This window comes from Belonocnema kinseyi, chromosome 6 (assembly GCF_010883055.1).
Source record: "Belonocnema kinseyi isolate 2016_QV_RU_SX_M_011 chromosome 6, B_treatae_v1, whole genome shotgun sequence".
In the NCBI taxonomy this organism is placed as follows: Eukaryota; Metazoa; Arthropoda; class Insecta; order Hymenoptera; family Cynipidae; genus Belonocnema; species Belonocnema kinseyi.
The window spans coordinates 40,115,650-40,127,851 of record NC_046662.1 but is presented as its reverse complement, the minus strand read 5'-3'; the positions used below and the strand labels follow the sequence as shown (position 1 = coordinate 40,127,851).

The 12,202-nt window shown below is 27.4% G+C and overlaps 1 protein-coding gene across 1 annotated transcript in view; it reads left to right on the top strand.

The window, feature by feature from the left end:
- The first annotated feature begins 2,214 nt into the window (after nucleotides 1-2,214).
- LOC117175152 overlaps nucleotides 2,215-12,202 on the top strand; it is a 25,781-nt gene continuing 15,793 nt past the window's right edge. Inside the window, exon 1 of the mRNA XM_033364740.1 lies at nucleotides 2,215-2,657. Within this exon, the coding sequence (XP_033220631.1) occupies nucleotides 2,523-2,657 (135 nt within the window). The 5' untranslated portion in view covers nucleotides 2,215-2,522. The remainder of the gene's footprint in view (nucleotides 2,658-12,202) is intronic.

Genomic DNA, 12,202 nt, shown 5'->3' with positions numbered 1-12,202 from the left:
TTTTTGGTTGAAAAATTTATTATTATGTTTTTCTTTGATAATGTAACTTTGTTGGCTAACAATTTAATTATTTTCTATTAGGAAGGTAATTTTTTTGTTGAAAATTCAACAATTTTCTTATAATCGCACTCTTTATGATGAATTCTAAACGTGTTTGTTAAAAAATTGTATTTCTGCTAAAAATTCAACTACTTTCGTAGAAAACCCAGCTGTTTGGTGGAAAATTAGTATTTTTTAAATCAAGCTTCAACCATATTGTTGAAAATTTAACAATTTTGTTAAAAAAATCATCTTTTTTGTTAAAAACTCAACGAATTTGTTGAAAAAAATATTGTTGGATTGAAAAATCAACTATCTTAGTAGAAAATTCAACTCTTTGTTTTAAAATTACTTTTTTTTCTAATTCAGCTGCTTGATAGAAAATTAAACTGTTTTAAATCAGGATTCAAACTTTATTTTTTTGAAAAATCAACAATTTTGTTAAAAAGACATCCTTTTTGTGAAACACTCAACGGAGTTGTTGAAAAAATTCTTGATGGATTAAAAAATCAACCATTTTAGTAGAAAACTCATCTGTTTGGTGGAAAATCAATCTATTTTAATTAGGTTTCAACTATATTGTTAAAAATTTTAACATTGTTTAAAAAGTCATTCTTTTTGTTGAAAACTCAAAGGGGTTGTTGAAAAACAAAATTATTGAAAATTTAATTATTTTAGTGAAAAATGCAACTCTTAGGTTGAAAATGACCTTCTTTTATTGAAAATTCAACTGTTTGGTGGAAAATTAAACGTTTTCAGTTCAAGATTCAACTATTTTGTTAATAAATTTTGTTGTTGTTGAAAATTCAACTATTTTAGTAGTAAATTTAGTTAATTGTTTGAAAAATATCAACTTTGTTTGTTCAAAATTCAGCTGCTTGATGGTAAATTAATCTGTTTTAACCCAGGATTCAACAACTTTGTTCAGAATTCAACAATTTTGTTGAAAATAGATCCTTTTTGTTAAAAACTCAGCGCGTTTATTAAACAAATTTCTTTGGATTGAAAATTCAACTATTTTGCTGAAAATTGCCTTTTTTTTTGCTGAAAATTAAAGTTTTTGGTGGCAAACAAATCTTTTTTAGTTCAGGATTCAATTATTTTTATTAACAAATTTTTTGTTTGAAAAATCTATTTTAGTAGTAATGTTAGGTAATTGGTTGAAACCGAACTTTTTTCTTGAAATTTCAGCTGCTTGATTGTAGATTAAAATGTTTTAAATCAGGATTCAAACTTTTTTTCAAAATACAACAATTTTAGTAGTAAATTCCGTTATTTGGCTAAAATTGAACTTTTTTAAAGTGAAAATTCAGCTATTTGGTGAAAACTTAATCTGTTTTAAATTAGGGTTCAACCGTTTTGTTAAAAATTTAACCATTTTATTGAAGCCATCCTTTTTGTTAGAAACTCAACAGGGTTTGTTAAAAAATTTTGGATTGAAAATTCAACTATCTTAGTAGAAAATGTTGCTAATTGGTTAAAAATTAACTCTTTTTTTTATTTTCAGCTACACAATGGGAAATTAATCTCTTTTAAATCAGGATTCAACCATTTTGTTGAAAAGACATTCTTTATGTTGAAAACTCAACGGATTTTATTGAAAAAATTCTGGATGTATTTAAAATTCAACTATTTCAGTAGAAATTCAGCTATTTGGTGGAAAATTAATTGGTTTTAAATCTGGAACCAATTACTTTATTCATTAAAAATTGAAAAAATTTGTTAAAAAAACATCCTTTATGTTAAAACCTCAATGGCTTTGTTGACAAAAAATGTTTGTTGGATTGAAAATTCAACTATCTTGATAAAAAAAATCAGCTATTTTGTTGCTAATTACGTTTTTTGTTGAAAATTTAACTGTTTGGTGAAAAATTAACCTTTTTTAGTTCGAGATTCAATTATTTTTTTCAAGAATCAACTGTTTTATTAGAAAATTCAGCTATTTGGTTGCTGAAAATTATCCTTTTGGTGTTGAAAATTCAGCTGCTAAGTATTAAAAGAAATCATATTGAATTGATGATAATGTGAAATCTTGGTAGATTTCTGAAACTTCGGCCTAATGAAACGTTTTATTGTGTTAGTGAAACGTTTCATAAACATCTTGTTTTTTTTAGGATCCTATATTTGAATTTCGCGGGCCAATCATCTAGTGGACGTTATCACGAAAAAGTACCTCGCGTCGTCTGCTACACTTTGTCATGTCATGATTGATACAGTTGTATTCATGGCTCAAAATATTTTGATTACGAGAGGAATTCGAAGAATTTTTTATGAACCAGTGCACAATTTTTGACAAGTTTAAAAGCGAAGAACTCGAGCAAAGAAAAGCCTTTACAAAATTCATATTTTTGTATAGAAATGATTGAAACTCAGTGATGGATAGGCGTTATCTTTATGGAACATAACCTCAAACTTTCGTTGCGGTTTTGAAAAGTTGGATTATTATGCTGGAATTTTGATATAATTTAAATAAAGGATGAGCGATGCGTACCAGAAGTCTGCTATTGTTCCTTATTTGCATCGTAGGGAGCAGTATCATTTTTATCGCTTTCAGCAATCAACGACCATCCATTCAGACTTTAGTGACAGAGACTCACAAACAATTACGAAACTTCCAGGTAGGCTTATTGTTAAAGATAACCGTGTTGGGTAAATTACTTTTTTTTAGTAACTAGTTACAGTTATTTAGCGAAAAAAGGTGACTGCAGGGAGTTCAGCGAATTTTTAAACCTGGAAATCTCCTTGAATTTTTCACGAGAACCTTGAATTTAAACTGTTTTACTTTCTAAACAGTTTATTGAAATCTAGAGTGATTTAATTCTTTTAATTTGTTATGAAATAAACATCTTGTTTAGAGGAAATCTTTTCACTTAAAAGTTTTTCTTTATCGAGATATGATTTATCTTTTGTACAGTACATTATAAGTAAGAGACCGTACTTAAATTAATTTAACTTTCAGCGCCAAAGAAACCTGGTGAGTGAAAAACGAACCTAGCCAACAGCAATTTTCTAAAAAGTCAGGGGTTTAAAAAAAAAATCTTGCAAAAATCAGGGAATTTTTATAACTTTAAATAACTGTCAAGCAGAATAAATTAAAAATTTTTTTCTCCGTGTATAAAAAATTCTAGGTTAAAAAATTTACAAGTTTAAGATTCTGGTATTTAATTATTTAATAATTGTCCGGGAAAATAAAAAATTGATCAGAGAAAAATTGGAGTTTATTTAAATTTAAGTTTGGCGGTAACTCTGATATAATATTCTTATTAGTCATTTCTTTGCCTTTTGTTTATATTTTTTTCCAGTTGCTTCCTCCTGCAGATTATCATTTAAAATTTAACAAATTTAAATTAGATTAAAATTAAATTTAAAATCCTATTTAACACCCAATATTCTAATGTATATAATTCCTGAAAATGAAACCAAGATTTCAACGACAAAATTTGGACAACCACCATAAAATGCTCCTATTATAATTGCAAAAAGATCCTCCTAAAAAAATTTTGAATAAAAAAAAGGACAAGGAAAAATAAGAAAAAAAAGAGAATAATTTTTACTTATTTATTTTTATCGAAAAATTTTTTTTAAGGAGGGTCTTTTTTAAATTGCAATAGGAGCATTTTATGATGTTTTTTTTTTTTAATTTAATCGTTGAATTCTTGGTTTTATTTTCTGGAATTCTATACGGTAATTATCTTTTTATTTATAAATTTTTGTTAATTAAAAATTTTGCTAAAAAGTCATCTCTTTTGGTCTATTTTAGTAAAACTTTCATGTTTGTTACGTGAAAATGAAACTATTCGGTTAAAAAATTAACTATTTTGTAGAAAATTTACTCGTTTGGAATTCATATGTTGATGTTGAAAATTCAAATGCAATCGTTTTTTGATGAAAAATCAACTCTTTTTTTGAAATGTTAACTGTTTTCTTCAAAAATGTATTTTTTTTTTTTTTAGTAGAAATTTGATCTTTCTATATTTTCAAGTTGAAAAATCAAATGAAAATCTTTTTTGGATGAAATTCAAAATTTTTGTTTGGAAAATTAGTCCTTTTGATTTAAAAATTCATCTGTTTGTATTAGTAATTTCATCTTTCTTGAATAAAAATGCAACAGGTTGATAGAAAATTAATTTTATTTGCTTGAGGATTTTACTATTTGGTTTCAAAATTTTATTTGCATCGCACTGTTAAGAAATCATTTTTAATTGAAGATTCATACTTTTAGTTGAAAATTCATTTTTTTTTTTTTTGTTGAAAGTTGAACTAGTTTGTTGAAAACTGATTTTTCATAATTGAAAATTCAAGGGCGTGGGTAAAAGTTGAACTTTGATTGAAATTTGAACTATTTTGTAGATTTAAAATATTTTTAACGATTTTAAAGCGTTTTAAAAAATTTCGAAAAATTTTTCAAATATTTAATGATTCTAAATTAATACAAATATTTCAAATATTTCTTTAAATATTAAAAAAGATTTCATAAATATTTCAAGGTTTTCAAATATTTTCCCAAAATTTTAGAAGATTTCACAAAAATTTAGAACATTTTTCTGATTTTCAGAATAAATACAAAAGATTTCACAAATATTACAAAGATTTTAAAAAGGGTACAGTACACCATATTTCAAAGATTTCAAAACATTCAAAAGATTTTAAAGGATTTCAAATTTTTTTAGAAGATTTCAAAGGATTTCACAAATTTTTTAGCAGAAAATTAAATTATTTGGGTGCAAGTTGAATATTATTATCAGAAAATCATTTTTTTGTTTTTGAAAATTCTTCCTTTCAGTTGAAAATTCTTGTTTTTTGGTTCAGATTTTTTTTTATTTTTGGTTGAAAATTCATCACATTGATTGAAAATTTAACTGCTTTGTTGAAATCTAATTTTTTATTGACAAATTAATTTTTATGAACTAATGCAACTATTTAATTTCTTGCTGAAAATTGATTTCTTTTTTTAAATTGAAAATTCAACTACGTGAGTAAAAGTTGAACCACTTGGTTAAACATTTTTTTAGTTTTATCTCTTTGATTGAAAATTTAACTATTTTGTTGAAAATATAATTTATTTATTCAAAATTAATTTTTAACCTGAAAATGTGACTTTTAAAATTTTTTTAAATTGATCTTTTGTAGTTAAAAATTTGTTTTTATTAGCATAAAATAAATCTTTGTAGTGTAATTTTTCTCCTTTATAATTAAAACTGCAACAAAAGTGTTTAGTTGGAAATAAACTTTTTTTACTAGAAAATTTTAATTCTGGGTGGAAACCAAAACTACTTTGTTAAACATTCTTTTTTTTTCGTTGAAGATTTATCATTTTATTTAAAAATTTATCTCTAGTTTAAAATGAAATTATTTTTTCGAAAATTCGTCTCTTTGGTAAAAAATGAATATTAGTTTGTTGAAAATTCGAATGTTTTTGCAGAATTTGTTGTTGTTAAAAGTTTACCTAATTTCTTAAACATTCATTCTTTGGTTGCAGAATTGCAGATTCATCATTTAAGTTGAAAATTTATCTCTTGTAGAACATTCAACTATTTATTTGTCATTTTTAAAAATAAAAAATTATTTCTCTTAGTTGAAAATTTAACTACTTATTTGAAAGTGTATGTATTTTGTTAAAAACTTGTCTCTTTTGGTAGATAATTATTTTTTGTGTTAGAAAATTCATCGTTTTGGTTAAAAACGTAATTATTTTTTTGAAAATTCAATTCTTTAGTTGAAAATTAAACTATTTTGTTGAAACTTCGTTTTTTGTTTGTTTGTTCAAATATCAATTGTTTAATTTTTCGTTGAGAATTCGTCTTTTGGTCGAAAATTCTGATTTCGGTTTTGAAAATTCGACTGTTTTTGGTTGAAGTTTCATATTTTTTTATTCAAAATAAGACTATCTGCTTGAAATTCATGTTCTTAAGTAGAAGATTCAAGTATTTTTTCAAAAAATTCATCCGTTTTTGCTGAAAATTCAAATGTTTTGTCAAACATTCGTCTATTTGGACAGAAAATTCGTTCTTTTGGATTTAAAATTCCCCCTTTGTTAAAATTAATCTGTCTTCTGAAAAAATAAAGTATTTCGTTGGGAGTGCAACTTTTTTGGTTGAGAATTTTTTCTGTTTAAAATCCGATCATTTGGTTGAAAATTTAACTATTTTGTTGAAAATTCGATTTTTGGTTTGTTGAAATATCAACTATTTAATTTTTCATTGAGAATTCGTATTTTGGTCGAAAATTCCGGTTTCCTTTTTGAAAATGCAACTGTTTTTGGTTGAAGTTGAATATTTTTTGTTTCAAAATAAGACTATTTGATTGAAAATTCATGTTTTTAATTAGAAGATTCAAATTTTTTCGAAAAAATCATCCTTTTTTATTGAAAACTCAACTGTTTTCTCGAGCGTTCCTCTATTTTTACAGAAAATTCATCCTTTTGAATTTAAATTTCACCCTTTTTGGTAAAAATTAAACTGTCTTCTGAAAAATGTAATTATTTTGTTAGAAGTGCAACTTTTTGGCCGTGGAATAATTTTTTCTGTTTAAAATTCCATCATTTGGTTGAAAATTTAACTATTATGTTGAAAATTCGTTTTCTTTGTTTGTTTGAAGTTCAATATTTTTGTTTCAAAATAAGACTATCTGTTTGAAAATTCATGTTTTCAATTGAAAAATTCAAGTATTTAATGAAAAAAAACCATCAATTTTTGCTGAAAATTCAAATCCGTTCTTTTGGATTTAAAATTCCCCCTTTTTTAAATTAATATGTCTTCTGAAAAATTAAATTATTTCGTTAAACATTCAATTTATTTGTCGTCAGTTGTCATAATATCAACAGTAAACAATTATGGGATTTTCATGTATACATTCAACTATTGAGTTTACTATTTTTTTACTGAATAATAATTTTGTTTAGTTGAAAGTTCAACTACTTATTTAAAAATTTATGTTTTTTGTTAAAACCATTTATTTTTTGGTAGGAAATTATTTTTTGTGTTAGAAAATTCTTCGTTTTGGTTAAAAATGTAACTATTTTGTTGAAAATGCAATTCTTTGATTGAAAATTTAACTATTTTGTTGAAAATTCGCTTTTTGGTTTGTTAAAATATCAACTTTTTAATTTTTCGATGATTATTCGTATTTTCGTCGAAAATTCCGATTTTGTTTTGAAAATTCCACTTTTTTTGGTTGAAGTTGAATATTTTTTTGTTTTAAAATAAGACTCATCTGCTGGGAAATTTATGTTTGTAATTAGAAAATTGAAGTATTTTGTTAAAAAAATGATCCCTTTTTTGCTGAAAATTCAAATGTTTTATTAAACATTCGTCTGTTCGGACATAAAATTCGTTCTTTTGGATTTAAAATTAATCTGTGTTCTGAAAAATTCAATTATTTTGTTGGGAGTGCAAGTTTTTTGGTTTAATTTTTTCTGTTTAAAATTCGATCATTTGGTTTAAATTTTAACAATGTGGTTAAAAATTCAACTTAATTGTCGACAGTTGTCATAATATCAACAGCACAAAATTATGGGATTTTCATTTATATATTCAACTATTTAGTTGACATTTTTTTTTACATACACAATGATTTTTGTGTAATATAAACAATTTTTTTTATGTTAATATTGACACTATTTTGAACTTTTAAAATGAGTCAGATGCCTGTTATAGAATGTAATGTTGAAAATTGGATACCTACTGTTAAAGACCTCGCTGAAGTTTGCAACGCTTTAAACAAACGAATTTACAAGCAATATCTTTAGCGCAAGACCTAAAATTTGAAAGTTGTAAATAGATCTATTTGATGACCTCCGGAACACACCCCAATTCAACCCTTAAGAATTGAAAAAGATTTGTTAAATTTCCAAATTAAATCCACAAGATGCCGCACTCCTACCTTTTCCGGAATACACCCCTTTTCAACCCCTACGATCATGAAAAAAAGAAATTTTTTTTTAAAAATCCCCTAAATTCCAGACCTAAAATGTTATGCTTCAGAATAGTTCAAGTTGATGCTTTAAAACAATGAAAAAGTTGCGTTCCCCCAGCTCATACGGAACACCCTTGTTTTCAACCCCTAACATAATGAGAAACTGAAAAAAAATTTTTTAATCCCCTAACATCCAGACCTAAAATCGTATGTTTCAGAATGGTTCCATTCGATTTTAAAAGATACCAAGAAAGTTTCTTGCCCCTATCTCATCCGGAACACCCTCTTTTTCAACCCCTAACATAATGAAAAATCGGAAAAAATCCCCTGACATCCAGATCTAAAATGTTCTGCTACAGAATGGTTCCATTTGATGTCCAAAGATACTAAAAAAAGTTTCATTCCCCTATTCGGTCCGGAACACCTTCGTTTTCAACCCCTAACATAATGAGAAACTGAAAAAATTCTAAAAAATCCCCTAACATCCAGACCTAAACTTTTATGCTTCAGAATGGTTCCATTTGATGTTAAGGTTTTTTCAAATTTATTTCGATTTTTTATAATCTTGAGGGTTGAAAACGAGGATGTTCCCGAAAAGATAGGGGAATTAAATTTTTTTTAGTATCTTTTAAAATGAAATGGAACCATTCTGAAGAATACAATTTTAGGTCTGAATGTCAGGGGATTTTCTAAGTATTTTTTTCAGCTTTTCATTATTTTAGGGGTTTGAAACGAGGGTGTTCCAGACGAGATAGGAGAATAAAACTTTTTTTAGTATCTTTTAAGGTCAAATGGAACCATTCTAAGTCATCAAATTTTAGGTCTCGATGTTAGGGGATTTTTTCAGATTTTTCATTATATTAGGGGTTGAAAGTGAAGGTGTTCCGGATAATATAGGGGAATAAAACTTTTTTTAGTATTTTTTAAAATAAAATGGAACCATTCTGAAGCATAACACTTTGGGTCTAAATGTTAGGAGATTAAAAAAAATTTGTTTTTCAGTTTTTAATGATTTTAGGGGTTGAAACGAGGGTGTTCCGGCCGATATAGGGGAATGAAACTTTTTTTATTGTCTTAGAGCATCAACTTTAACTATTCTGAAGCATAACATTTTCGGTCTATAAGTTAGGGGATTTTTTTCTATTTTTCATGATCGTAGGGGTGAAAAACGAGGGTGTTCCGGAAGAGATAGTGAAATGAAACTTTTTTTAGTATCTTTGGACATTAAATGGAACCATTTTGAAGCTGAAAATTTTAGGGCTGGGTGTTGGATAATTAATTATGATTTTTTTATTTTTAGGATTTGAGAAGGGGTGTGTTCGGGAAAAGTTAGGGGTGCGGTACCTTGTAGATTTTTCACCCTTTAACGTCACATGGACACTTTTCGGATGTACCTTCTTCGAGCTTATTTTTCATCATGAAAAAGCTGAATCCAAATTGTATGAAAGTTGCATTTTTAAACATTTTTTTGCAAAACAAATTAAGAAACGCAAAATTTTTAGTCTTATTTTTTTTCAATCCAGATTTTGACCATCTTATCGTTATATTTTTCGTCTATAAATAATGCTTATCTCGTCCATGATTGTTGTTTTTTCGAACTATGTGCTTGTTTTTTTTACTACTGTGGTTTATATTTGTAAAAACATGGCCGAAGCAATAACACATCCTTGCAAATTTTGAAGTACCCCAAATGTTTGATTAGATCGTGCTTTTTACAACTAACATGCAAGATATACATGGTTTTCGACATTTTTTTGGATGCTAATTATGGATTTGTTTATATTTTTGCAAGATTAATTTATTTAAACAATTGGTTTAAACAAATATTTCAAAAAATTTAATTTTTGCAAAATTGCAATCAGAATTGTAATCTACGGAAAAATACATATAAAACATGTATAATCGATACCCATTGTTTCAATAATTATACATAATTACACATTGTTTCCAAGGTTTTTGCAGTCGACGATCACGAATTTCATATTATTTTATGCGAAAAATCTTTTTTTATACAATTTGTTTAAACAAATTTGAAAAAAATTGGATTTTTTCGAGGTTAATGCCAGACTTATAAATTATCTGGAAGGAAGTGTGTAAAATATTTATTTATCTATGTCTCAGGAAATTATTTGGTCAAGTCAAAATGGTAGCCGATAGGTATTTTCTGTAGTTCTTTCGTGAATTATAATTGTGAGAACGATTTCGAAAGATTTTGATTTATTTTTCAAAATTTGTTTAAATTCTTAAAAAAAGATTTTTTGCATAAAATAAAATGAAATTCGTGATCACTGTCCGCAAAAACTTTGGAAACCATATGTAACATGCATATTAAATATAAAAGTAGAATATTTCGTTTTTTGTTATTAATCTTGTATAATTATTAAAACAATGGATATCGATTATACATATTTCAGACGTATTTTTTCCGTAGATTACAATTGTGATTGCAATTTTGCAACAATTTGATTTTTTTTGACAAATCTGTTCAAGCAAATTACTTGAATAAACTAATTTTGTAAAAATAATAACAAATTCGTAATCAGCATCCAAAAAAATGTCGAAAACCATGTATATCTTGCATGTTGGTGGTAAAGAGGAGGCTCTAATAAAAGATTTGGGGTACTTCAAAATTTGCAAAAATTTCTTATTGCTTCGGCCACGTTTTTCCAATAATAAACCACAGTTTCAAATGTTAGGTGTCGCGCAAACATTTTTTGCTGGAAATCTTTTTTTTTTAAACGTTGCAAACTTCAGCGAGAGCTATGTAAACCTGACGGAACCAAGTCATCAAATCACAATGTCTTCTATTTCATAATTAAGGGCTCATTTAGGGATAATTTAATGCCCCATTGCCGAATTTTCGGCTCTTCATTTTTTTTAAATATGCATGGTTCTGCCAGCTTTACTTCAAGCCAGCAGCACCACTCAAGGAATCAGCTAAAAATGATTATATCAAATTGCCCTTTTTACAGGAATTTCCGGCTTATTTCCGGCTCGCGTTATCCTTTTAAACCACTGTCCTACCTTCAAAATTAAAAAAGGGCCGCGAAGGACAAAAGGTCAAAAACTTAATATTCGATTTCTTCCTAACATTAATAAGGGCCTATTTAGGGCTCACTTTCTATCCAACTATGGATTTTACTACTTAGCCCTTTTTATAAAATATTCCACAGTGCTCTCAGCTTTTCTTCAAACTAGCAGCACCATTTGAGGAATCGGTCAAAAAATGATTATATCGAATTCCATTCTTCACAGGAATTTCCGGCTCATTTCCGGCTCGAGATATCCCTTCAAACCACTGTCTTACCTTTAAAATTAAAAAAGGGCCACGAAGGGCACAGGAACAAAGTATACATTTTTTAATGCTCTTCCCAGCATTAATAAGGGACTATTTAGGACTCACTTTCTATTTAACTATGGATTTTACTAGTTAACCCTTTTTATCAAATATGCCACAGTGCTCCCAGCTTTACTTCAAACCAGCAGCACCATTCGAGGAATCTGTCAAAAAATGATTATATGATTACATATTGTTCCACTATACTTTTACATCTTCAGATTGTCATATTTCTTTCTTATTATTTATACAGTACATTCCTTTGATGAAAATTCTAACAATAATAATCTACTTGATCTATTTGTTATTATTTACGAGGTGCTTTATACTTATTCTAATTTTGAACTTTTAGAACCCAATTTTAGATTCTTGTAATCGTGAAAATCCATAGGATCGAAGGCTCATTTAGGACTCTAGGACTATTGTAATCAAAATTAACAAGAGAAATTTTTTTTAAACAAACCTTCCAAAAACGAAATAATTTCAGGTTCATTTAAGGCTCCTGCAATATTGTCGGCCGGAAGTTCTTTCCTCTTGCATAAATTAGGGCTCATTATGGACTTATTTGAGTCTGTGGTCCCAAATTTAAGAATTTATAAAAAAACATTTCTGTGTTGAATTGTTTTCACAGGCTTATACTGCCCAACATGTCGAAGGCATTTTTGGTTAGAGTTGGATTTTTTATTTGATCATTTTGCACGGGGCTGTCCCGGTATATATCATCAGTCACGAACGCATTTTTATAATGCAATCAAGTGATCTGATGAGAGCAGTCTGCCCGGAAATATTAGACAAAGCCTTGTTTTTACTCCATCATTGACGGACTGGGTTGCAGTCAAGTACACGATGGAGGGACCTACAGCTTAAGGTGGGTTCCGAACCACCAGAACCTCGAGCCACCACCGAGGCTCT